Below are 26,451 nucleotides of genomic sequence, written 5' to 3' on the forward strand. Positions count from 1 at the left end.
GTGTGGACGCGCAGCATCTGTGCCTTTAAGATCATCTCTCACAGCATCCTCCTCCTCCTCTCCTGTCAGGGACGCGCACACACAGCAGTGCAATATTAGAGACTACAAGCTAGCTTTTTGCACACATATTTCCCCACAGGTACATCATAACCTCACACAACTACACCTGTCCTTGTTGTTTCTCAACTGGACATTGATGCATTTGCCTCAACGGTAACCGTAGCGGTCCCTCCGATCGTTATTGCTTTTATTCCCTTCCCTCCCGCATCCAAAGACTGATCTACGCTACAAGATGGCTGAGCTGAATTTGGGGAAGGGGCTCACTGCAGGGAAAGTGGCCAGTAACGTGCAGAAGAAACTAACCAGAGCGCAAGAAAAGGTAAGCGCTTCTCCCTTACGCGTTGCTTTGTGGTAAATTTATATCTCTGGCCCTCACGCCACGAAGCAGTAATGCCGCATCCTCCACAGAGGCGCAGTGTCGCATCACGACATCATCAAATAAGCGTGGAGGTTGCTGTGTTTAAGGAAGAGGCTGTTCACTTGAAATAGGCTGCTCCCCTGCTTTAAAACACTGTCACACAGCGGACACGTACTGCAGTCAGATATGGTGTAGGCCCGCTCATGATCTAGCCTGATGTGTCTGGTATTTGAACGCTCCTATCTAAACTGGCAGATGAGTGATGTTACTCAGTAAGGAGCATCATCTCTTACGTTCTGATAGGCCATTATTAAACAACCATGCTGCAATATGTGGACTATAGCTGGTAGAGGAGGCCACAGACTACGCTTTTAAACACCTGTACTTTGCGCTCAATATTTGGGAGGGGGCGCTATTTGTCCAGCTAAAGGTATTATAAAGCCTGCTGTAAGGCTAAAGATAGACAGAAAGCAGATACGGGTGCCTCCCTACATGCATACTATGTCTGTGTGAATGTTACCAAAGGGGGAAATTAGACTGTGTATATAGATTTTGGCCATATGTCCCATCAATATGGCAAATATTTTTTTTAAAAAGGCTTGCCATGTGTGTGTATGTTTCTGTTTTACATCATCACTTCATGTTTCCAACCAAATGTGAAGAAATACTATTGATTTTTGATGGCAAAACAGAAAGCTGCTGGGAATCAGTTGTATGGTCTGATGTTTTCAATCATTATTTGTGTGACAGGTTCTGCAGAAACTTGGCAAAGCAGACGAGACCAAAGATGTCGCTTTTGAAGAGGGAGTAATCAACTTCAACAAACAATATGTAAGAGTGCAGTTCAGTGACTCGTGGAGTCATAATTAAACATTTTCTAGATATCAACAATAGTATGGCCTATAATAGGATAAACTGTAGCCTGCATTGAGTCTGAATCCACAGCATATAATACACGATTGGCGTTTTTTGATGAGGCTCATATTTAGTGTTTCATCCTCAGACTGAAGGCAGCAAACTCCAGAGGGATTTAAGAGCATACCTCGAGGCTGTGAAAGGTGATGCACACAAACACACAAGTCCATCCAGACACAGAAACACACTTTCATTGGCGTATGAATACACACTAATACAAGCTAATGTAGAGGATGTATGTTTGTCCTTAGCCATGCATGAGTCCTCTAAGAACCTTCAGGCATGTCTAGCTGACATGTATGAGCAAGACTGGTACGGCAAGAATGAAGTGGACTCCATTGTGGAGGTGAGAAACACTTTTTACTATGTGTTTAAAAGCCATATTAAGTGAGTAGGTTATGTGTGTGTGCAGGATGTGTGTGCTTAGATATCCTGAAAGTTGTGTGATACAGGGGTTATACTTTTCTTGCCCTTGAGTATGCGTGCCCACTTAGTGCGGTAAACGTGAGGATCTTCACCAACCCTGTGTTATAAATGGTATCAACTACACGAGTCCTCCAAGTTGATTAGAAAATAGTAGAAGAACCGCTATTCCAAAATATCCAGGCTATCCAGGTCTGCAAGCAACTGTATTCCCATAGCATGAAAAACTGTACTGCTGCAGACTTTATATTATGCTATATGTCGTAAAACCACGTCTGGTGAAAAATGTTGTAGACATCCTTAAAATGTCCTCTAATTGCATTCTTGAGGTCATTTTTGATTAGCCACAAATAGCAAGAAGTCATTGCAATTAGCTAAAAGGCTTTCGCCTTAGTGAGGAGCACAAGTCAAAATGATGCGACAGAGCTCCTGGAAAAAGTTACAAAGTAATGGAGAAATATATTCACATTACATGCTACTGCAATATAAAATGTGCTCTGCAGGCGATTTGTCTCATATGATGTTAAACAGTCTGTCTTGTGACTGCGTGTGTGCTTCTGTACATTCCTTCATCTTGCAGGATTGTGATGTGCTTTGGACTGATTACCACCAGAAGCTGGTTGATCATGCTCTCATCTCCATGGATACTTACCTGGGCCAGTTCCCTGATATTAAGGTAAGTTAAGAGGTCGTGACCTCAACAAAAAATCGTTGGTCATAAATGTTAATGGAGTGGCAGTGAGCGTCTCTTTTATATATTGTGACCTTGCTGGAAAGCATATTGTATGAATACTGAGCATTTCGATATAAATGAGGAAAGTGAATAATACATTTTTTTTCCTTTTTGTTCAGGCTCGTATAGCTAAAAGGGACAGGAAGTTGGTAGATTACGACAGTGCCAGGCATAACTATGCCGTGACACACAAAACCAAGAAAAAGGACGGGGGCATTAAAATTACTAAGGTAAACAAATGCGCTGCGGTTTTCTTCAGCTGTATGTTGCTAAAGGTGTTTGTAATCACTCAGATGCAAAATTCAACAATTATTTTGTTTTTCAGTTCATTATTCAGGTGAATCAACATGTAAGAAACCTAAAAAATTGTTTGTTTTGTAGCCCTCATCCTTGTTGGAAAGGGCCACTCCAGGGTGGGCTCAGGGTATCCTGTCTGCACACAACGTTGCCCAAAGCAGTCTTTCCAGGAGCCAGGTACATATTTACCTTATTCTACAATTGTAAGGAGTTTTCTGGTAACCCAGCAGTAAAATACATGTTACCATAACAAAGAAGTCAGTATGAGCTAGTTTCAGGAAGCCTTTCTAGAGATGATCCCTGTGCTTCTCTGTCCTCTCTGTTGATAATCTAATGAGGTCAAATTGAAAATGAGAACATCAAAAAGAACAAATCATATTAAGCACAATCAGTGGTGGAAGAGATGTTGTGCACACGCACACACACAGACATACACAATGTATTTAATTCATTACCAGAACATCTAACACACTTGCAAACATACTCTAATTCATTAATTTCAGGCTGAGGAGGAGCTGGAAAGGGCCCAGAAGGTGTTTGAGGAGATTAATGCTGACTTGCAAGAAGAGTTGCCATCACTTTGGAACAGGTAGGGAATATGTGTTTTTGATTTTTCCTAAATGGATCAGTGCATTTTACTTACGTGTGTGCTTATAGGCATATTAAATGAAGTCAAGCTGTTAATGCAGTCAGTGCTGTCTCTCTCTTCTCTGCCCTTTCCAGTCGTGTTGGGTTTTATGTCAGCACCTTCCAGAGTTTGGCTGGTTTTGAGGAGAAGTTTCACAAAGAAATGAGTCGGGTAGGAGTCTTCTATAAGCCTCTAGCAGTGATGGATTTAGATAAAGATTAGACGAGAGAAATGGATGCAGTATATCAGATAACAGTTCAGGCCAGACAAGGCCATCGACTACGTCAGCAGGGCCTGCAGCTGAATATAAAATCTAATCTAACCTTCCTTGTTTATCACCTAGTGCAAAGTCTGTTTTAATGTATTTCTCTTTTTTCCTTTGAAAGAGAAAAGCTTTTAAGTAATTTGTTTGGATCCGACACTTTGCAATACATGGATAACAATACCTATTAGGAGGGTGCAGTTGCAGTGTAAAATATAAATCAAAGAAGGTGGCAGAAGGAAATTTAATATTAATTAAATAAATAAATAGGTGATGTAAAAATGTTTATCTTACGCTCCATCTTTCTGTCTCTACAGTTGGATCAGGATATGTATGACATCCTGGAGAAACTGGAGGAAACAGACACAACCAGGTTAGTGAGCAATGAGCCGTCGTTTAAATTCTCTCAGGTACAGCCGGGCGCTTGTTTCATATTCTTTTCACATAACAGGTTTAGCTTTGGGAGGGATCTGTGGAATTAAATAGATATCATTTTATTTTTTTATTTTAATTAGTACTGTCAGCCTTAATCTCGTTAAAATGACGTTAACGCCATAACCGCATTAACGCGGCAAATCTCGGTTAGCGAGTTAGCGCGGATCGCCCTGTGCGCAGGGCTGCGTTACCACGGTTAGCTCGTTAACACGTTGACGCCGTCCAGCCCCACGCACGGGGCAAGAGATTTGCCGCGTTAATTCGGTTATGGTGTTAACCTCATTTTAACGAGATTAACGCTCACAGCACTAGTTTTAATCAAATTTTATTTTGATAAAACTGGGTTTTAAACACCCGAGGCACTGGAAACATTTCAGATTACCTGAAACAGCTGCTTGTATAAAAAGTCTTGACAAAGATTTCAGAATGCTGAGCCTCATAAACTAGTTTACCTTAGGAAGAGCGCAGAACCATTGTTTTTGATGCATAAATGAAGTGGGGAGGTTATTTATACATCTTTTTTTTGTCCACACTGTTTATGAGCAGAGTTTTATTTTAATTTGTAAATCCTGCAGGTTCCAAAAATGCTGATCATTTTTTGATGATCAGCATTAAAAGCAAATAGAAGAAGTTTCTGTGAGTGCTTGTAAGGGATAAATATTTTAGAGAGGTGTATGATCCTAACTGATTTATGTTCAAGGCTGATCTCTCTATTGCATCATTAATTTATGATGCATGTCTGAAGTGGTGCAATAATCTATCACTGTGAAATTTATAGATTATTACACCACATATCAAAAACAGCAATGGATAACCAAAATGGCATACATTAACTTAGAGCTACCCCTGAATCCCTCATCCCCCTTTCAGCAAGACAGGTATCTGCAGCGCCTCATCATCAGGAGCAAATAGGAGGTAACTGGAAGCAGCTGGGGTAACAATGATGAAACAACTGTTGTCTGTCTGTCCAACTGACCTGTCTGTCGAGCTAGCGTGTATGTTAGTCAGTCTGCAGACTTGGGAGTTTTCAGAGGACTGGATGCTTGATTTGTGCAAGTGATTTCAAAGAAGTACTTTTGGATCGGAAAGTTTTGTGCTCAGAGCTGCAGATAGAGTTGAGCAGACCTGTGTGTCTTATATGCTGCGCCACGCAAGACTGTCACTGTTAGCAACAAGGGGTCTCACATTATGCTGTCTTTCACCTTAAGGTAGAAGGTGAATTTTCAGTCAGTCCTGCATTAGTCAGTAGTGTTCAATGTTTTCTAGTCAAGTGAAAACCAAGGAACTGAAATCCAACAATAGAGCAAAGGTCCATCATAAAAACTATGGACCAAAATAGATTAGAGAAGATTAAAATGACTAAATTGTAGATATATAAACATGCATTGTCCTTGTAGGATCCATAAGTGAGCACACATCAGTGGAGCTGCAGCTTCTGTCTGTGGTAATATGACTCAGCATACGTATTCAGAGATGCTGACACAAAATAAGCCTGGATCCTAGGGGGGACCCTGGAGTTCTGGAGCTCTTCCCTGAATCCTAAACACCAAATTCCTTGATGTGCTTGATATTTCAAAACGTACCTCTCACTGCCATCTAAAGCCGCCAATATGTTGCAGCTTTAAGTTACAGGTATATGCCAACGTTTTTTTAATATCTGCAGCTCTGGAGCAGCTTTTATCCACTTTAGAGCATCTTCTCTGTAACAGGAGTTGCCTCTGTCACTGCTCGCTTGTGAGGATTTCTGGAGGCACAAACAAAGCCTGCTTGCATGAGAGGAGAGGACTTGAAACCATGAAAGGGGACTCACTTTTCTTGCATGACAGCTTTTGTAACACTTTCTGCTTGAAATCTTGCAGTGCATGTCTTGTAACCCTTCTTACAATCTTGTGTTTTCGCATTTAGATGCTTCTTTAACCTCGGCTCTTTTATCTCATATCGTTTGCCGTCTTCATTGCTTTCTCTGTAATTTGTTTTCTTTTCTTCTCCCTCTTTCTCTCTATCTTGTTTACTCAGTGGTAAAGAGGCATCTAACCACACTCTCAGGCCAGGAGGACCACCCCCGATCCCCAAATCCCCATCCAAGGTAGACAAACAGTGTCACACACACTGATGTTTTCTCTTCGTTCAGAATGCACAGAGGATCATTTAGTGTTTTAGTTTCTGGGGAGCCATCATCACTTACACATAGGGTTGCCATACCTGTGGATTTGGGCGAATGTTGTGTAAGTGGTTTATTTGTATTTTTTTTCTCAAAACATTTTTGATTCATTTGTTTTTAAGTTCAGGTCAACTCTATGTGATCGGCAATAGAACCCCAGTTTAGGCTATTATGGTGTATGTAAACACATTCATGGCTTCATGGTAAAGTTTTTGTGAGACTATCGTAGAACTTATTTATGTTGATCCATCTGGCATGTACTTCAAAACAAAGAGATACAAAATGTAATTTACACATTCCGACAAAATTAAACTGCATAATATGAATTTTGCATTCATAATAGCAAAGTCCAATCGATTTGTCTAGTTGAAGGAATTAATTACTGCCTTTTTTCTATATTCTAGCTCAGACCAGCAGTGCCTCCTCCACCCAAGGTGACACCATCTAAAGAGCTAAAAACAGAGAATATCATCAACCTTTTTGATGCTGCAGCTACTCCTGATATCAACGTCACCTCCCCTACAGAGGTCAGTGAGCAGCTGCTGTCGATGAACTGTGAAAAACCCCTTTAGCTTTCCCCTTTTCTGCGCGGGTCAGAACACCCACTTCTGATCTGCCCCTCCTCTAATTTCTTCTATTCTATTCTATTCTATTCTATTCTATTCTATTCTGTCCTTTCAATTCTGTCCTTATCCCTTCTCCCACTGTTGTGCCCAATTAGCCAATGAGCCCTCCTGTTCCTGTTGTTATCAGTTTGACAGTCCTGCATTGAGCAACCTGTTGGACATGGACCTGGATTCTTTCAGTGCAGCAACCAAAGCCTCCACGGTCACACAGGTGGATGATTCATGGCATGAAGATAAAGATCCTAGAGACCCTCTCTTTTAAGATATGTCAGTCTTCACAAGAGGTTTTAGTTTCTATTCAGACAGAATTTAAGTTCATTTCATAATATTTAATTCCAAATGAACTGAGTTAAAGAATGAGATGTCCAATGAAGGTTTAGCCAACAACATCTGCCATTGCCAGTGTGGTTGGTTCACTTTAAATATGCTGAAATAAGCTTGATAGGTCTGAATAGAAATTGAAATCACTTGGTAAGCTTGGCATAGTTTGAAGTGTTGCCTGCTCTGCTTCTTTCCAAAATACCAAACAAGAGTTAGATGAAGGCATGATGACCTGTAGACACCTGCCTCTAGTGTACACTTCTTCTTGCTTTAGCACTTTCCACAGATCACTCATGGCATGAACTGCAGACTACAGCCCTGCTTTGCTGTTCTTTCTTGGTCCCCAAGACTGTACAAATTTTCAATAACCTAAACGTTCCTCACGTTACTGGGAAGGTGTTTTTATTCTTTCAAATACTTAAATTATCTCTTTTTGTTTGGCTTATACTATGCATGGTATTGAACAAAGTTACTACATGCCATTACATGTGATTTACATAGCTTGAAAGACAAGAAGCTTGCAATGACAAACCCATACATTTTAAATTCCCCACTCTGAAGCCCAGGATATAGAGCAAACTTACCAAAACTTTCAGTACAGTAAAAATATTGATCTGGTGAAAAGCTACGAATCACTGATAATTATTATCCATCTGTGAAGTGCACAGAAGTACATAGAGCGCAGTTATAGTTTTACTATATATTAATTAATCATTATACTAGTGGTAGTATAATATTCACTTTAGTTCAATTCTGTTCAAGTTCATGTGTATAGCCCCAAATCACAACAGTTATTGCCTCAAATAAGAGATAAAATCTTTTATCTTAATATTTTTCTTAATCCCTTTATATGTATGTATATTGTTTGTTAAAGTACCTCCGATATAAGAGAGAAAACCCCAAAAATCAGATGACCCCATATGAGCGAGCACTTGGAGACAATGGGAAAGAAAAACTCCCTTTTAATAGGAAGAAATCTGAGCAGAACCAGGCTCAGAGGGGAAGCCATCTGCTGTTACTGGTTGGGGGGCCCTACAATGCCATCCCCCTGCCAAAGCCATATAGCTAGGTTCAAAAGTATTTGGACGATGACACATTCTTAACTCTTAGGATTTTTTTTTGTTTTTACATCCAAGTATTCAAAAGAATTTTTATTCTTAAAGTTGTGTTAGTTTGTCCTGTTACTTTTTTAACTTACTTTAGTTATGAGTTTCTGTAAAAATGGCTAAAATTCATAATCAATTAACGCAACGCTTTTTTTTTAGATGCTTGAATTAAAGCATTAACACTTCAGTCTCATCTTGGCTGTTTGATTTTAATCAAATTGCCTATATTGGTATACTGAGGCAAGATTACTAAAAATTTAATTGTGGACCTAACTATGGATTCCCTAATGACGCTGCAAAATCTTAATGTTAAAATATTGTCCTCTGTTCCAAATGAAATTGTTATCCATTGATCTGAGAGTGTTGTTAGTTTTTAACACAATTTAATATATACTAATATGCAAATTTACATTTATTTTGCCATTTTAACATCCTGCACTCAAACTGTGCAGGTGGCCTAACCAAACATGCACAGTAACCATTTAACAAATCTACCCCTTCAGGCTTCACACATCACTTAATACTTTACCACATAGTGCTTGTACAGTTGTTCTGCTGGAGATCTTATGCTATGGGCTTGTAGCTCTAGAGCATGGGGCGTGTCTTATTGAATGTAACAGGCAAAAGCAACAACACTGTAAAGTACTCTGCTCTTCGTATTTATTACTTCCTTTGTTTTCCACAGCCTGCAAACTGGGACTCATGGGTAAGCCACGCATACTCATGCTAAAAAAATGTGCAACAGTAATTAGCAAAAAATATAATTATCATCATCTTCATCAATACTTATTTCTATTTTTTTTATAGTAACCATCAGTTTAATAACAGTCATACATTATAGAAGCCCCGCTCCTATTATGCCTTTTCTATTACAGCTTTTCTGTACAGCTTTTCAATACAGTGATCTGTTTCATTTGTCTGTCCCAAATCTGTTTGTGCATTGTCTTTGTGTCTGCAGTGCTTGATTTGATAGACACTGAAGATATTATTGAACAGCACAAATGGAGCTTGTGAATGAGTTTCAGTCAATTCAGTTCCAAGATGACATTTCATACTTTTATACATACTGAATCCATATAATTAGTGTCTTGTGTGCAGTCCACAATTAAAATCACTCTTTTTCTTTTGCCTCCTCAAAACACCACTGACCTTTAAAAGCCCCAATGTACCCAGTGTTTTATGGTAAATTCTAATATAAAAGTTAAACATAATATTAATAGTGAAAAACATTTTCTGTGGTTTGAAATCATTTGCAACTGAATTGACTTATTTCCTTTCTGTTTCCCCTCACATGCTGTACCTGTATGTTCACATGTCAAACTGATAGAACATGTAGCCTTTACATGTTATTTTCATGGTTCATGTGACACACAGGGATCTTTTGTGTTCTCAAAGTTTAGTGAAGTTGCTCACGCTTGCTGTGGATTGTGTTATACAAACGAGTCTGGTAAACTAACAAGAGCTACTGGGCAACTTCACAAAGCCTTTTTTCGTAGCTTGGCCTTTTGCCCATTAACCAACGTTTTTGTTCATCCCTCTCGCTGTAAGAGAGATGTGTCTCAACAATCATGGAGTTTTGCTGTATTTGAGGCTGAGGCAAAGCAGTGATGGCTCAGAAAGGACTGACATGTCTACTCTTACAAAGCTTCCTTCCTCTTTCTCCATCTGAACATAGCCTTGGATTAGAAACCATGCTTGCTAACCACACACAGAAGATCCAACATCTATCTTCTGATGGGAAAAAGCTGACAGCTTTTATGTTTTTGCCTTCTCCTGCCACCCTTCCTTACCCTCATCTGTCTTTTGATTTAATCTGAACCTTTTCTGTAAAGGTTGGTACTTCCACATCAATTTTCATGGGTTTTATGGTAATTATGATGATAATGCTTATGAGTAATGACATATTCTGATCTCCCATGGTCCTGTTTCTGCTCAATTAAGATAAATTTCTTTATTTTTATCTTTAAATATTACCAATTATTTTGATTAGAATAATACTTATCGCTGTTCAAATCCTTTAAAAGACCATTCTCATTTTGCAAGAGTTTTAGCCCCTTATTTAACATTAAGTACAGCCCTCTTTCCAAATGATGATTGAATATTTCAAAAAAGTCAAACCAAAACCAAAAAGTGTAAAATAACAATAAAGAACCATTCTATTCTGTTCTATTCTATTGTATTTATTCTATTTAAGAATATGAATGTTGTCAGAATTTTGTCAAAAAAAGAGAATAAATATTTTTTTCAAATCTGTGACACATTATGTCATTAAAAGAAATACACTCCATACTCTATACACAAAGGATGATGCTAAAATATGATATTGAATGGCCATGGTTTTTGGGCTCTAAAGCCATGCAGAGCCCATATAGGGCTCAAGAACATTTCTGAAAACTGCTGTCAGTCTTAAAACAACAGCCTAAAGAAAATCAACAAATCTCTCCACCTTCTACTGTGAACGTAAATAAGACCAAGGCAAATTAGAAAACTGTCCTGTGAACCGAGATTTCAAAATGCTTAACAGTCTTTGGACAATGTGACATGCCAAGTCCCCAGTTTTCATGATAGTCACACAAACAAAAGCCAGATTGTGGTACATTAGTACAGGTACAGTACACGTTAACTTGCATGTCATGTTCGGCAGCGGTCCCCAACCCCCGGGCCGGTCCGTGAGTCGTTTGGTACCGCGACAGTTGAAGCTCGGGTGTGAAATTCTGGGTTTTTATCATTAACTCGGTTTCCCTGGGTCTTTTCCCATGTTGTAGTTGTGTGTCTTATTTTAAAAGAAATATTTACGCGTTGCCATAGTGACCAGAGAGCATTAAGGGGCAGAGAGGAGGATGTTACTCTCAGTGTTGTTGGTGCATTTCAGGAGGACGCTGCTAATAAAGTTACACAATTGCACAGTGAATTCACGTTTATTATTATATTTACAAAATACCACAGTTTTTGTCTTGCTCGCATCATTTTATTTTGTTGTATTTATCCGCGACACCTTAAAGGCCGGTCCATGAAAATATTGTCTGACATTAAACCGGGCCGTGGCTCAAAAAAGGTTGGGGACTGCTGATGTATGGGACCATTAATGCTGAATGATATATGCAGGTTTTATGCTGGTAGACAGACAATGTCATACACAGTTAGCTTATTTCACCTGGACAATGCCAAGCCTCTGTTTGCACAAATTCTATCAGTGTGGCTTTGTAGCATGAGTCCAGGTGCAAAACTTGCTTGCCTGCAGTCTAGACCTGATGAGCAACTAAAACCCTTTATCAGGAAAGAATAGAAAACATTTGCCTTTGCAAAATACAACAGTTGGTCCCTCAGTTTCCAAATGCTTACAGAGTGTTCTTTAAAGACAAAGTGAAAACTATCATCCTTTGGAAACAGAGAAGGTTTTTGGCTAAATCAATATGGCCAGTATAAGATTTATTAAAAAATAGTTGTTACATTAAGGGCTAAAACATTCAAAATCACTTGTATGACCTGTTAGTACTTAAACATTTCAAACTCCCTCCTTTCTTTCTTATAAATGTACCTCTTATAAATCCATTTAGTTACACTTTTCAAAAAATCAAACCCCTTTCTACATTAAAAATACTTTACTTTTATTATTAGTCTTATGTTGCTTACATAAACTGGTCATACAACATCTCCAGCTTTCTCTTATTTTTAATTCTTCTTGATCCCATTTGATTTATGAAGCCCTTAGAATATCCAGAAGGTAAAATATCTCTTGTGCCCTCTGACTCCTTGAAACCTGACCCTTGCCCTTCAGCCTGAGGACAGTGGTGCCCAAGAAGAAGCGACCACACAGCACTATGACCCTGTGGTTGCTGCTACAGAGGCCTGGGGGGATGATGGTTCGCAGCCTGTCCACTATGATCCCATCACAGCTGCTACAGAGGGTTGGGGGGATGACGGAACCCAGCCAGTTCGCTATGACCCTTTGGCTGCAGCTCAAGAGGGATGGGGGGATGATGGAAACCAGCCGGTTGATTATGACACCGTAGCTGAAGAAGCCCAAGAGGGCTGGGGCGATGAGGAAAGCCAACCAGTCGCAGAGGTGCCTGCCACAGACTATGAAACACCTGCAGATGAGGCTCCGGCAGACGCAGTTGAGGAGGAAGCCCCCCCAGCTGCTGCTGTGTTGGATAATGAAGAGGGTCAGGTAACCAAGGAGAGAAAAAAATATAGAGATGCATTTGGATGAAAATGATGGATGCATCGACTCTTAAGAAACAGGTTTGAGCATGGGGTACTGGAGAGAAAAAGATCATGTGAATAAAGGGTGGCAGATGGAGAAATCTTGACATGGAAAGATTTAGGATGCATCTGGACCTGAAGCATGGATGCATCAAATGTGATAAAGAGGGCAAGTTGAAAATAAATTGTTGAGGGAAAGAAAAGAATAGCAACATCTGCTTCTCTACACGCAGTTAATCCCAGTCACTGCTAATCCACACACATAGTATTCTGTGCAAAAGCTTTATTGTAACTGTACAGTAGTATTTAATCTTGCATCTGTGCAGCATGCCTGTAATAACAAAGACTTTGCTGTTTAGGCTTTTCTGCTTGTCTTTGTCTCGTGTTGTCTGTCTCTTCTTTCTTTCATTCTTTGCCCCTCTTTAATTTAAGGTTTTATCCGTCTCACCTTTTAACCTCTCTCGTTATTTATCTTTCTCTCTGCTACCAGGGAGACTCTGCAGCTGCAGCTGCTGAACCAGCTACACCAACTGCACCGGCTGCACCAGTAGTGGAAGAAGCAGCAAAGGAGGAAGAGGAGGTGAGCGCAAGAGTTTAATTTATAATATGTAGCGATTGCTATAATTAACTCAGAGCTGCATTTTTTTTATGTAACAAAAACGAGCCTTACTTTTCTGGATTTCATATTTATTCTGTTTGTTATGGAGACTGTGGCACCAACAAAATGACAAGAGGCTAAGATAGAGTTGGCAGTGTTGATGTTAAGATTTTTTACTGGGTGAACAGGATTAAAAATGAGTGTATCAAAGCGACAGTTCAGGTTGAGAGGTTTGGAAATAAAGTAAAAGAGGCAAGGCTGAAATGGTTTGGACATGTTCAGGGGAGAAATAGTGGATATATATAAGAATTTTGGAGATGCAGCTGCCAAGAAAGGAAAAGAGGAAGACCTCAGAGAAGATTCATGGATGTTGTGAAGGAGGACCTGCAGAGGGTTAGTGTGAAAGAAGATATAGGATGACACGGAGCAGATGATCGGCTGTTTCTACTCCTAAAGGACCAGTTGAAAGACAAAGTGATGCACATTGTAAACCTTATATTTGGCATTGTTTTTTTTTTAAGTAACTACATTTGTCTTCTAACGAATCAACTATACAATAAAAGACAAAGTGCATCCTTGTATCTCATTAGTCACAAAATTATATATCAGATCAGGTCCTTATTTTTTTTAAAAAGACAGGTAGTAAAATTCTGCCATCACATTTTCTTTTCACTTTTTAACAACTTAAGATTTAATGGACGTGTATGTGTGTTTTAAGGTGAAATGTTGCTATTTAAATAATGTACCCATAAATTAAGCATTTTTTAAATGTATTTATTGTCCAGACACCTGCAGTAGCAGCAGAATCAACAGAAGTAGCATCAGAATCTGCAGAGATGCCTCCTGGCTTTCTGTTCAAGGTAAAACAGGAGACCAAATGGGAAAACCTAAAAGTGTCAAATGTATTTTGCTTATACGACGATAACTCACGTTAGCATTTATATACAACAGGTCCAAGTGATGCACGATTATGCTGCCAATGACACAGATGAACTGGAGATGAAGGCCGGTGATGTGGTGCTAGTAGTGACTTTTGACAACCCTGAAGAACAGGTAAACTCAAAACTCGAAAGCATACTCATGTGCTTTTGTGCCACAGAAACACTGACACTGTTATCTGATTGTTTGTGTGCTTAGGATGATGGCTGGCTGATGGGAATAAAGCAAGACGACTGGCAGCAAAACAAAGAAAACAACACTAAAGGAGTATTTCCCGAAAACTTTACCCAGAGGCTGTGAGGCTGCTTCTTATCTACAAGAGGACAGGACCGCAGTCCGGCTCCTTCTTTATGTTTCTCTTCCTCTTGCCCATATTCCCTTTCTTGCCCTGATACTGTATCTTTCCTAGGACTTTGGCCATAAAAGCAGAGCTGTCACAGCCCTGGATGAAATCATACATTTCTAAGGTCTGCTACACTGTGCTAAAAGTGGATCTTGGCATTTCTGTGGATTTCTGCCAACATTTACAAATTACAGATGTAGCCATTTCACAGGTTTCACTTTCAGCAGTTTTTCTCTGCAATTACCTGATATTTGAGGAAGTGATTGGAGACTCGAGCTCATACAGAATAAATGCAAGGATGGTGATCCCTGAAATGGTTGCAGCTGAAATGGCATTAAAATCTTTTATCCTTGATCACTCGTCATCATGTGAAAGATGTCGATTGACATGTTTTAAACTGGGAATGAGATATCAAGGACCGTTTGTAGTTAGTATGATGTCAGGTGTAGCTGAGCGTCTTACACCCACATCAGCCAAAAAATGGATTTGTTAAGAGAGTGTAAGGCTGAGCAAAAGGTAAAAACACTTCACTTTAGTAGAAACAGTCACTAAGCAGATTAAAACACTGAAAAAATCGAACCAACTCCTAGCTTGCAACTTCACTTTCCTTCAAACTTTGAACTCACATGGTACTGAAACCTCATCAGCCCAGCAGCAGATCTTTAACTAGGACTGGAGTTCTCAGATTAGTGATCACACTCCTGATATGATGCCATTGGCACAAACTCCATTGGATAAAACCTGTCCTTTATCCCTATTTTAACTGTTTACTTATAAAAAACTGGCCCTTGGTTGTTGTATTAGTTTAGACTGTGTGGTGGTATAGGTAGTATGAACCTGTTGTTAAAATCCAAATAAATGCATATGTTGTTAACTGATCAACATATTACTGGATTTAAAGTAAACAAGGAATCCATAATTATGATTTCTGGTCTGGGAGTCTCATATGGTATTAATGACTAATTGATAAATTATTTTTGACTGTTGTTTTTTTTTTTTTTTTTACCTTATCAAGCGATTCCAAATATGCATTAGCCTGGCTTGCTAAAAGCTAGCCTACAAAATACAGAATCAAGAAACTGCTACTGGTAGTATAATAGTTTATAGATATGGCAACGCCCTTATACTAATCAAATATATTATAACTGAGCCAGCCTCATTAACTAAATAAATAAATAAATGTGCCGAAAACAGTTCCCTCTGTTTGCAAAGAGACTATTTAACTCAAATGCAGATGATTATGAATATGCACCAGAGCAACTTCTTTTATTTTTATATGCTGCCAAGCAATGATTACATATAGCCTAATGTAACTATGTCAACAGAATTGCCAACTGAGGATGTTATGGAGTGTTTTGTACTTCTGTAAGGTTTACTGCTCTCGACGTAGCCGCATAGGTAGTTAAAACTATCTCACATTCAGTCATTCATTCAGTCACTGAATTAACAGCGATTCTCATGATGTTATTAACATGTAATAAGTCTGAGAGAAAATGTACGTGTGTACGATTGTGTGTGTGTGTTTATGAGTTGTTTGAGGATCAGAAATCTTTATCTATAGGCTATTGTTATTGGATGATACCACCGCCACAACCTACCAGGGGAAGTTTTTCTGACCGGACAAGGGCAACTCAAACGTATTTGGGCCTTTTTCCACTGGCTGGTATTACGGTTCCAGGTGTTATTGTGCATTTGTTGTGTATAAGTGTAATTTTACCAAGCTGTGATGACAGATACATATTCTATAAAGACATTCATATTGTATGTGTGTTACTGTGTGCATGCTGACTTCCCATGTGTTGTTGTGTGAACACCCTTAATTTAAGACAGTGATACTTGGGTCACTTTTGAGGCAGTTGAAACAAGGTATTTATTTTTATTTTTTTATGTGTTTTGTTAAACTTTATAGGATGGTGGTGGGCAGTCACGGTGTGTGTTTTTCCGCCATTCTCTTTCAAATCAGTCCTGATTATTACTGCTGGTTGCCCATCAGCCTTGCCTCAAAATGTTGCTAGGTATCGTGGTCCAAACAGAGCTAATTACATGGAGGCTTGTCACATAAAGACAAATTCCAAGCAACCAGATGCAAGTGGATATTTTCTAATGGTTTTCAGTATTTTTTAACCACTTTGGACTGCATTTTTTTTCTTTATTTTTTTTATTCATATATATTTAAAATGCCTTATAACACGTGAGAACAACAGCTTCACATTAAGGCAAATTAATCACTATTTCTTTTCCTTTTTTTTGTATAAATTGGTCACGTTTACCTGGGTCTGGCTCTGTATTTGTCTTTATGTAACACTCTCCTGTGTTGAGCTATGGGGTATGACAAAAAGGACTTTCCTGTACCTAACTGACCAATATTAAAGATAAAAAATATAATAGCTACTTGTCTGTGGTTCTTATTTATTAAATGTGCAGTACCTTACAGTTCTTACCAAATTTATCATGTCAACACTGAGTGTAAGATGTGGCATAAACCTTACAATATTTTTAATTAACAAAATTGCTACTTACTAAATTAATTTTTATGTTTCTGTTAACTGGTTAATCCACCAATTTTTTCAAGTTGTTGAATCAAAATTATATTTTAAATGTTATTAATGCAGGCTTTAAAATTTGGTTATAAAAACACACTTTGTTCTTTGTCTAATAAATAACTATATATAGATAGACGGGAACAAAAATCAGTTCTCCCTCTGCTCATTATTTGTGATCATTGGTCATGTGAACAAACTGAACAAAATTTTAAAGTACTTCTCACTAATCCATGTTTTTTTTTTCTTCAGCTAAGAAAAACAAGTTGTGTTCAGCATGTTCTTCATGACAACCATCCATCTACTTCATTCCATTAGGGAAAGAAGCAGGCTACATCCTGGACAGGTTCCCAGTCTGGTGCAGGGCTGAGAAAGAGACAGATTCACACCTACAGCCAGTTCAGAATCACCAGTTATCCTTACCTACCTCCGTTTTTCGACTGTGGGAAGAAAGTTAAACACCCAAAAAGGAATCAGACTGGATTTAAAGCCAGGACCTTCTTTCTTCTTCTTGCTTCTCTGCAAATACTGAAGCATCCAGCAGGGGGTACTGTGCTCACTGACTAATTTCCTATCCTGGAAAAAAGAAAAAGCTTTCAGGCATCAAGGGGAGGAAAGAGGAGCTTTGCAGAGAGCTGCTGTCCTTGGTACTGAAACCAAACAGCAGCCCACCCTAACCACAGCTGCTGTTATATTAAGTTATAGATGTATCACTTTATAAAGTGACCAATAGGTTATTTATGTTTTATCTATCAATACATAATATGAAATCCTTTTGCTAGTCCATTTTGTTAGCATAGATCTTGAAAAGACGGAGAGCATTTCTATTACAACAAGCAGAATAGCCATGAAAGTTTACTTTATTAGATAATCTATATCTATATGATACTTTGTATTGTACTGTCATGATCTCGTTTTGATTTCTTTGCTATGATAAAAGCACAACACACAGATTTTAGTTTACAAACAAGAGAAAACCTTTATGTTTCAAATACAAATTTTATGAACAGAGTTGCCAGAAAAAATATTACATTTACATTTTTTAAAAAATAGATCTTTAAATAGTCTCTCCAACAATAGCTTAATATACATATGTGACAAATCTTTGAGCAGTCATACAAAAGAATGCCTTCAATTTTCCAGATCGACTGCAATGTTTGAGTCTTCACATAGCAACTCAACTGGGAGGGGCATGCGGGAAATATGAACTATATATTACATATCTATTCATCTCCAATAAGCCATTTATCAAAAAAGATTAGACCTGCTTGGCATACTGCTAAGTGTAAAAAGACGGAAGACAAAAAAGACCATGCAAAGTTTCAAATAAACACCTATTAAACGCTTAAGAATAAAAATAAGTACTGTTTTTAATATGATGCCTAGCTAGCTACTTAATACAGTAGTTGAATACAGCCTGAGTGTACTGATCTGAAAACTGGAAACCTGAAACAATGAAAAACAAATAAAACAGTTTTAAATTAAAAACACCTGATAATCAACAAGGAGATGTTTAAATGAGCCACATCAATTTGTTTAACACAATCAAGTCGTGTAAAAACGGATGGCAGAGACAGGGCGGCCACTATAGCACCTTTAACCAATCCTGCATCAGTAAGTGACAAATGTTGTGAAGTAGAGTTACGCAGTATGTGTACAAAGTGTAACACAAGTACTGTGTATTCATACTCTTTCTCTGCCATCCAGTTGTTACAACAAAGCCCTTTTTCAGATGTCAAAAAACAATGCAACACCAGTACATTTAATCTCATCATGTACAAAGTAATGAACTTAATAAACTGTCTAGTTAAATATTTTTCTGTAAATTATTTGCTAATATATAATATAGACTCTAAAAGGAAGAGTAAAGAATCAGTGAATTTACTGCAGTGATGAATCTAACAGTAAACTAAGTAAAGTCCATGACTTAACTATATAAATACCTATGTACATTTAAAGTTTCACATCTCACCTTGTTCAGTCACTAATTTCTCCTCTTTTTTTCTTTGTGTGTTCATCTTAAGCCTGAGACACTAAAGAGGTTTCACAAAATTGTATCAATAAGCTCAAATATTGTCAGATTGGAGTAAATACAGTACAAAGGAAGGATAAAACCCGACAGTCTCACTTCTCAGCAATTTTTTTTGAGTATAATCTTTGTTTTTGATCTGTGGTAAACAGAATTCAATTTTTTTTTCATGTCTATTAAATTTTTTGGAAATGAATAAAACTGGAAATACTATTTTTCCATATTTCTGTTACTAGAATAATGTGTCCTGTCTCATTTTCTCTCTTTATCTCGTTTGCATGAACAACAAAAGAACTTGTTGAAGTACAGCAAATACAGGCAAGTGGAGTTACTACAAAACATATTTACATTATAAAATGAACTGCCTTTGGTGGTCCCTCAGTTGATTTCTTGTGAAAAGAAAGGTTGTTGTGCTTTGCGTTCTAGTGCTCCATACTAGTGTTAACTGAAAGAAGACATCATGGTGAAACATGTCTCTGCGCCTCTTATCTATGTCATTGTTCAACAGACCAGGGGTGGAAGTGTGTAGTATCCAGCAGCATTTTCCCTAGCCAATGTAGAAGCCAAGGGTACCAGTGCAGCCCATCATTCTGTGCTTCTGATGGCCCAATCAGGCTGTAGAAGAGTCGTAGCGGGGCCAGGGCCCAGTGGGATAAATGGTGACTGTCCACAGCAGCATAACAAGATGCCAATACACCATTTACCACTATAGACCCATGCTGGGTGAGTGGGGCATACAAGCCAACGCTCCTCTGCTCGCTCACAAAGGTCACAACTGAAAGTTTTGGCTGTGACTTCACTTCCCCTGCCGATGTAAACACACACTGTCCTGGCTGGACCTCGCTGGCAAAAACCGTCCTCTGACCTACTCCCCATCTAGGCCTGCCTTCCCACGTGGAACCCGATAAGGGCTCTTCCTCTGGCTGATTCAGCCCAGCAGTGCAGTCTGTGACAAAGATCAGGTGAGCAGCTGTGAGAGTAATATTGAATCCTGCATCAGTCCCAATAACATAAAAGATCTTTGTGGCATTGGGCTGGCGGTCCAGAAAGGATAGGACTGGGCTGTAGAGAAAAGGACCATGGCCGTCTGCTGTTGAGGAAGCCAAGACCCGATCACCAGGGAGGAGGTCACGCATCTGTTTAGCAGCACCACCTTCAACAACAACCTGAGCGTCACCAGGGAAACAACCACCGGTTTTGGCTGCCACAGAGTGTTCTGTTGAATTGAAGAACAAAAGACATGATGATGTTATTTGTAATTATTTAGTGCTAATGCAAGAATGAGACAAAGCATAAAGAGAGAGAAATGTTGGAGGTCCTCTCAGGAGAGGAGAACAGGCACTGCGGCATTTGGTCTCCAACAGGAATTTCACATTTTTCTGGGTCACTGAGTATAAAGCAGGTAAGACTTTGACTCTCGAAGAACTTTATCTCAGTGGATTAGTGGTGGATTGTTAACACATGTATACATTATGACTCAAAGCCAAGGTTCAAACTGCTTTCTTGTCTATCTGATTCTTGCCCTCTTCTTGTGCTTAGAAACTATGCACACACAGAAACCCACTTCAGAAAAATAAGGTTTTTATTTGCTTTTAAACAAACCAATTAAGAGCTGATCGCTGGATTTTTAAACTATTACTTGCCCTTTCATTGTGTGAGGCAATCTTTAAATATGGTTATGTGTCATTGTAACCGTTTTATAATGCTTACAATAAATTTATATGATTTGAAATACATGAAATAGTTCCCAAAACATTTTTTTAAGGCAAATCAATTTCTTGGGGTAATGGGAATCTTACAAAAAAAGACAACAAGCAAAATATCAGCCGATGCTGTAACTTCATATTTTTCATGTATTGCCCTCTGTTCAGTGCCATGGTATGTACATGTACTGTATTTCTATCTTTCTAAAGCAGATTTTTCATGTTAACAGTTACCAGAGTACTAACAGAGAAACATCCTTTCTTTTACTATTTTATTTTGCTATTGCCAAAGTGCCCGTGTTGCAGAGTATATCTGAGCTATTTGGCCCTTTAAGATGCAGCGAGATTAGGTGGCAAAAAGGGGTAGTCGGTAAGAGCTAATGGATAACCAGCTGATTGTATCACCACAGTCAGAGCACGGCCTGGGGTCAGAGAGCCAGGAAAGTACACAGACTCTGGTTCTAGATATTGTTTGGATTACAGCAGAGTTTGTGTTTTAAACTGGGTCACATGCCCCAGTCTCAGCGGTTCTATACACACTGAGACATCACAATGGGCTTGAATCTTAGCAAATAATCCTGCTATTACTAAGCCTATATGGTACTACCATCTTAAATGAACTGGGAGAACAATAGAATAGAATAGAATAGAATAGAATAGAATAGAATAGAATAATTAAGGCAAAATAATTGTGAAACAGAAATGAATCAGTATAAATGTGCGTGGGTGTTTGTGTGAGAGGGCTGTCTTAAGGCAGCCAAATATTTGTCCAAGGTGTGTGTCGGTAAGCCTGAAGGCTGCAGAGACCAGGGGGTGATAAGACTCAGATAAGCGATCTCAGAGAAACCTACTGAAGGAAAAGCAATAGCGAACAAAGAGAGAGTTAATCATCTCACAGGCTACTAACCTCAGCAGACTGCTAGAATGCAGTTTGGCATCAAATAACTGGTGGTACCAGACATGGGTAAATGGATTTCTTAAGTGTCTTAAAAGTTAGAATAGCTGGAGGTGGAATGCTTTCAGCTATTGTTTGCATGAAGAAAGTATCTGATAAAGTATGTGTACTGAAATATTATGGATCTACTACAAAAATGCAGATTGAATATACAGTCAAGATACAGAAAATACTATTCTGTCAAGCAATTTAAGTATTTTAATTTAACCACAAATGTGGTCCTACATATGGACTATTAGCTGCCATTAGTCCTGCACTGAATGCAGAAAAGCCTGCTTACATTTGTTTCCATTCATTTCATCCACACGTTGTACAGCTAAATATCCTAAAACCTTGATAACTAACGATATATATAATGACTATACAACATCTATTAAGACCAACATGTGAGGCTGAATTGGGCAAAGAGCACAGGTGCACAACCTGCTTTGATTGGCTCCCAGTAGACCATACACTTAAGCACACACCCAGAGTGTTAATATAGGCAATGAATGGGAAACTAAACCATTAGTGGCTCACAGTCAAATGGTCTAGCATCAGCCTCATTAGCAGTAATAACAGCTGAACACAAAAGCAAAAACACACAAAGAGGCACTTTGATAATGCATACATACTGTGCACTGTTCTAATTTCCATCTCTTACCTGACTTGACGCTACAGTGAATGTGGGCTTTGGACTCGTAATAGACCCAGTCAAATCCAGCTTCTACAGCCAAGCGAGCCAACATAGCATACTTATTCCTGTCCCTGTCAGGAGGACAAAAATTTATAGTTAATTTCCAGCATGGGTCCATCTGAATTAAAATTCTTCACAAAAAGACCATTTCTACTTTGACATTTATGTAGACAAGTTGTAAGGAAGGAATTTTTTCCCACATTCAGACTGAAATATGTGAACTTGCTATCAGCTAAAAAATGCGGTGTATTTGTTTACCAATTGCTTGACTCATCACATTGCAGATAAGGTAACTGACAGTTTAACTTGTTGAGTGTCACAGTTCACGCACTACAAGCAGTTTAAATGTTCTCTGGCCAACGTCCGGCCTGTTCACAGCACTTAACTTATTCTAGCCTACCTGTCTGATGTGGTGATGTCGACAGCACGCCCCTCATAATGCAATGAGTCCTCTGAATGATGACCATCCTCATCCCAGCCCTCCGTCACTCTCAACTTCACACCTGGCCACATGTTCATCACAGAGATGGCCAGAGAATTTAGCTTGTCTTTACACCGCTAAGAGAGGAACAAACAAGAACAAAAGGAAAGCAGACTGTTAGAAATATAAAGAAATCTTCTAGTCCCCGTATCACTTAAACTTGAGAAGAAACGTATATGAAAAATTAATTGCAATGAGATGTCTCTGAAGAATGATTACTTCGTGTCAATCAACAAATGAAAAGAAAAAACATTTTACAGTGTGGACAGTGTGTTTCTGATAAGGTTGTTAATCAGGGGCATTATGTGGTGACAATAGATGGATCATGGATGACAACAGCAGGCCCCAGTAAGATAACTAGCAGGAAACCATGAGTGACTAAAATGATAATAATAATAATCAAAATAAATACAGGATACCTCAGATTGTAAAAAAAAAAACACAAAAGAATCTGCAAATAGTCAGTGTATATTAAAATTGTGCCAGGTGGGGTTTTTTCAGATTGTTAGAAGCATTATTAATGTGGTTTATGTTAGTCCATTGATCAATGAATGAACGTAGGATTAAATGAATTAGTCAATCTGTTTAAAGGTTCACATTTAAAAAAGAGCTTAAAACAACAGGGTGTTTTTTTTTTTTTTTTACACTTCATATGAAAGGTGTGTGCTTGTTGGCCAAATGAACACTGTGATATGAAGACAGCACTGAGATTAATATTTGATGGGAAAAGATACCCCGGGACCCAAAGGCGGTGACTTTACGCACACCAAAGCTTATGTCTAGGCATGAAAACCGTACAGATTGGCGACCACCGAGACTCACTTGGTGCGTGAGTAAAAGAAACACTAAAAGTCTATAACAGTTCAGTATGTCAGGCAGCAAAACACAGAGGACCAGGAGTCAATGAAATCAATCACTGTAGTTCAAACATCTGACTGACCAGAGATATTGAGCAGACAGCTGGATGCAACAGTTACCAATCTAGTCACTAAACTCCTTGTGGTATGCTTGCTACAATCAACTTTCAACCGATTCTTTCTTTATAAAAACAAAGAAAAGAAAGAGAAAGAAAAAAAGCTTTTCCCCCTTTTGCAATACCAGGTATATTTAGGAACGCTGGCCTGTGTCGCATCTTTGCGAACGTATACGTAGGCTACTCATTCATCCCCCTTCTCACCTGGGTCATTAGCCTGTCGGCGCCCGTGTCCTCCTCATCTTTAAAGATTATGTCTGTATTGTAGTTTGGCGTCAGCTCTTTAAAGCGCTCGGAGTTGCGTGTTATCTTGCCCTCGGGACGCCCGCTGGCTCCTAGGGTCTTCTCGGCGACGTTTGGGCTGAACTGCTTGTAGGCAAGCGGGATGAGCTTTTTCGGGAGCCGCCTTTTGCCGTACCCCCTCCCCGGCCCGCAGCCCTCCGAGGCAGGTGCGAGGAGGAGGAGGACCAAGGCACACAGAGAGGCGGTGAGAAGGAGGAAGGAGATCCGCATCGCCCCGGGGGGAGGGATGACTCTCCCGGGGGAGAGAGATGTCTTCAGTACCACCGCGGTTTGGCTACCGACTCCATCGTCCGTGACAGTTGCAAATCCACGTCCGAAAAACTCGGATAAAAGAAGCTCAGCACCTCGGCTGCACGGGGCACCATTTGGATACCAAAAAGTTTCTAGCTTTTCCAGAACATCGACCCTGTATTGAGAAACTTCGCTCGCACCGCCTTACAGAATCAACAGTAAGTGTGCAGGCTGTAAAGTCCGTGCATTTTAAACAAACAGGTTCAAAGTCGATTTGGTGGGTGAGAGAGTTAAAGAGAGAGAGCGGTTACTGATATCCAAGTTGCAGTGTTGTGGTTTCTCTCCCCCTCTTTCTTTTCCTCTGGGAAACTGTCATAACATCAGCCACTTTTGCCTGCTCTTTGGTTGGTGCCCTCTCTGGATTGAAGGCTTTTCCTCTCCATATGCGGCCGGCGTGCAACAAGCTGCAGCTTTCCAGTTGAATTGAAGGGATTTGAGTGATCCAAAACGATCTGTTGCCACTTCAGACCGCACCCTGCCAGTCCTGCCCTCCTCTCTCTCCTTTGCTCCCTCTGTTCCTATACTCTGCCACCCACCCCGCCCCTCTTGGGCACAGGGCGCACTGGAGAGTCCTGTCCACACTCTGCTGGCAGACAGGCAAGCAGCAAACACAAGTTTGCCCTTTATTGCTGCCACTTCACATTTCCAGTTGTTGTCTATGTCTTTCTGTGCCCTTGACAGCTCTGTACTCTGACAGCCCTGCTTTTTGTTTTACATTGTAAACAACAATCACAATCAATTAAAACAATCAATTTCCTGGAGTAGACTGACACAATTTTTTCCCGGCTGCATAAAGATCAAGGGTCATTAGTTGGCTTGATGTTGGATGACTGACTGCGTAATAGGGTAATTACCAGTGGTGAGACATACTAATTGCCTGGATGTTTGGCAGGTGGATTGCTTGGCAGAAAAACTGATTTGCTGACTGACTGACAGATTGTTGAACGGCTAGTTGACTGACTGAGTTACAGCAGGGACAATTAGTCTTAAATGAGTGCTCTAATAAATAACCAATAGTACTAACTTTATGCCAGTTTTCTAAAATGGACATCTTTAATTTAAAAGCTTTTGGCTACTTGGTTCTCTTGCTGCCTATAGGTGAAGCACACGTCCACATGCACACACAAACACACACACAAGCAAACCCAACCCCTCCAAATTAGCTCTTCAAATATTTGCCAGCAGAAAATCAGTGGTCTCACCACTGTTTCTCAGTGCTGGCTCCTTGGAATGAATTGAACTGTACAAGGCTGAGGCTTTCCACAGTTTACGTTTTATTATTTGTGTCTGTAAACACCGTAAAGTATTTTTTGCTGCAACACTGCTTTTCATGTGTCTTGATGGGACACTGAAAGGCAAATAGAGAGATTCACACAGAGTAAACAGCCATCTATTTTTGTTTTCGCCTTTAAGCTGAAACAGAGCACATACTGACACTTGTGTAAATTCATTAAATTTTTCCTGGTATGGAGCATGCAGACTAGTTCAAATAAATCAAAATTTGTCAGATAGAGGTGTCAGTGTTTTGCCAAATTTGGTTCTAGCTTTGCAAAGTGGAATAGCTCCCATAATGTAGTTTAATCTCATCGGGAACTTTTGCCACTCCATGAATAAAAAGCTTTTTCGGGGCATGGTCAGTGACATTTCAAAGATATCACTGTTAAGACTTTCTTTTAATATCTGTTCCTCAGATCGTAGCAGCGTTAAATAAAAGAAAGGTTTCACTATTTGGGCAGTATACTTATTTACTTCCTCACAGATAAGAAGATCAGTATGGATGGTGTCTGTAATATTATGATTGAATTCATATAAATGTGCAGTTCTTATATCTGCAGTTCATCCTCTGGATTACCTATCCTATTAACAAAACATGAAGATGGCTTTCTAAGTGTTTGACATTTTCCCAATCGTCACGTAAAACAGCGTCTTTCTTTCACCAGTTTAGCAACCTCATGAAGTCTCCACCAGTCAACTGCTGCCACATGCTGCCACCAGTCAACTTCACAGCCGAAAAACTGTGCATACATGTGCATACCGCATGATCCAGTGTCATAATTATCAGAGATAATTCAGATAATTCAGAGATAGC

The 26,451-nt window shown here is 39.3% G+C and overlaps 2 protein-coding genes across 6 annotated transcripts; one reads left to right on the forward strand and one right to left on the reverse strand.

Annotated features, from left to right (window-relative positions):
- Window positions 1-3: 3 nt before the first annotated feature.
- Window positions 4-16,798, forward strand: bin1a (bridging integrator 1a). 5 transcript variants are annotated; one of them, XM_025903956.1, is made up of 20 exons: window positions 4-379; window positions 1,169-1,249; window positions 1,422-1,476; window positions 1,585-1,679; window positions 2,337-2,432; window positions 2,609-2,719; window positions 2,871-2,963; window positions 3,290-3,375; window positions 3,510-3,585; window positions 3,994-4,049; window positions 4,982-5,026; window positions 6,128-6,197; window positions 6,677-6,799; window positions 7,026-7,109; window positions 9,011-9,031; window positions 12,104-12,496; window positions 13,022-13,111; window positions 13,915-13,989; window positions 14,081-14,182; window positions 14,267-16,798. In XM_025903956.1, exons 1-20 carry the CDS (start codon window positions 293-295, stop codon window positions 14,366-14,368), a joined length of 1,941 nt encoding a protein of 646 aa, XP_025759741.1. In that variant the 5' UTR covers window positions 4-292; the 3' UTR covers window positions 14,369-16,798. The 5 variants fall into 5 exon arrangements, with proteins under 5 accessions (XP_025759741.1, XP_025759742.1, XP_025759744.1 ...); XM_025903957.1 differs by lacking the exon at window positions 4,982-5,026 and having other exon boundaries at window positions 8-379; XM_025903959.1 differs by lacking the exon at window positions 12,104-12,496 and having other exon boundaries at window positions 10-379.
- A 1,366-nt stretch (window positions 16,799-18,164) lies between these two features.
- On the reverse strand, window positions 18,165-24,281 carry LOC100706920 (indian hedgehog B protein). The gene is made up of 4 exons (XM_003445339.5): window positions 23,973-24,281; window positions 22,715-22,872; window positions 22,282-22,385; window positions 18,165-20,196 (listed from the first exon to the last, which is right to left on the reverse strand). Exons 1-4 carry the CDS (start codon window positions 24,279-24,281, stop codon window positions 19,475-19,477), a joined length of 1,293 nt encoding a protein of 430 aa, XP_003445387.1. The 3' UTR covers window positions 18,165-19,474.
- Between the last annotated feature and the right edge of the window lie 2,170 nt (window positions 24,282-26,451).

The sequence above is a fragment of the Oreochromis niloticus genome, linkage group LG16 (assembly GCF_001858045.2).
Source record: "Oreochromis niloticus isolate F11D_XX linkage group LG16, O_niloticus_UMD_NMBU, whole genome shotgun sequence".
NCBI lineage: Eukaryota > Metazoa > Chordata > Actinopteri > Cichliformes > Cichlidae > Oreochromis > Oreochromis niloticus.

Excerpts from the sequence above, each read along its gene's own strand:
- bin1a (XM_025903956.1), top strand. The coding sequence starts at position 293 with ATGGCTGAGCTGAATTTGGGGAAGGGGCTCACTGCAGGGAAAGTGGCC. Across the intron at positions 1,250-1,421 it reads TCAACTTCAACAAACAATAT|ACTGAAGGCAGCAAACTCCA; the intron begins GTAAGAGTGCAG and ends TTTCATCCTCAG. Across the intron at positions 6,198-6,676 it reads TCCCCAAATCCCCATCCAAG|CTCAGACCAGCAGTGCCTCC; the intron begins GTAGACAAACAG and ends TCTATATTCTAG.
- LOC100706920 (XM_003445339.5), bottom strand. The coding sequence starts at position 24,281 with ATGCGGATCTCCTTCCTCCTTCTCACCGCCTCTCTGTGTGCCTTGGTC. Across the intron at positions 22,386-22,714 it reads GACATCACCACATCAGACAG|GGACAGGAATAAGTATGCTA; the intron begins GTAGGCTAGAAT and ends TCCTCCTGACAG. Across the intron at positions 20,197-22,281 it reads TCACTGTAGCGTCAAGTCAG|AACACTCTGTGGCAGCCAAA; the intron begins GTAAGAGATGGA and ends TCAATTCAACAG.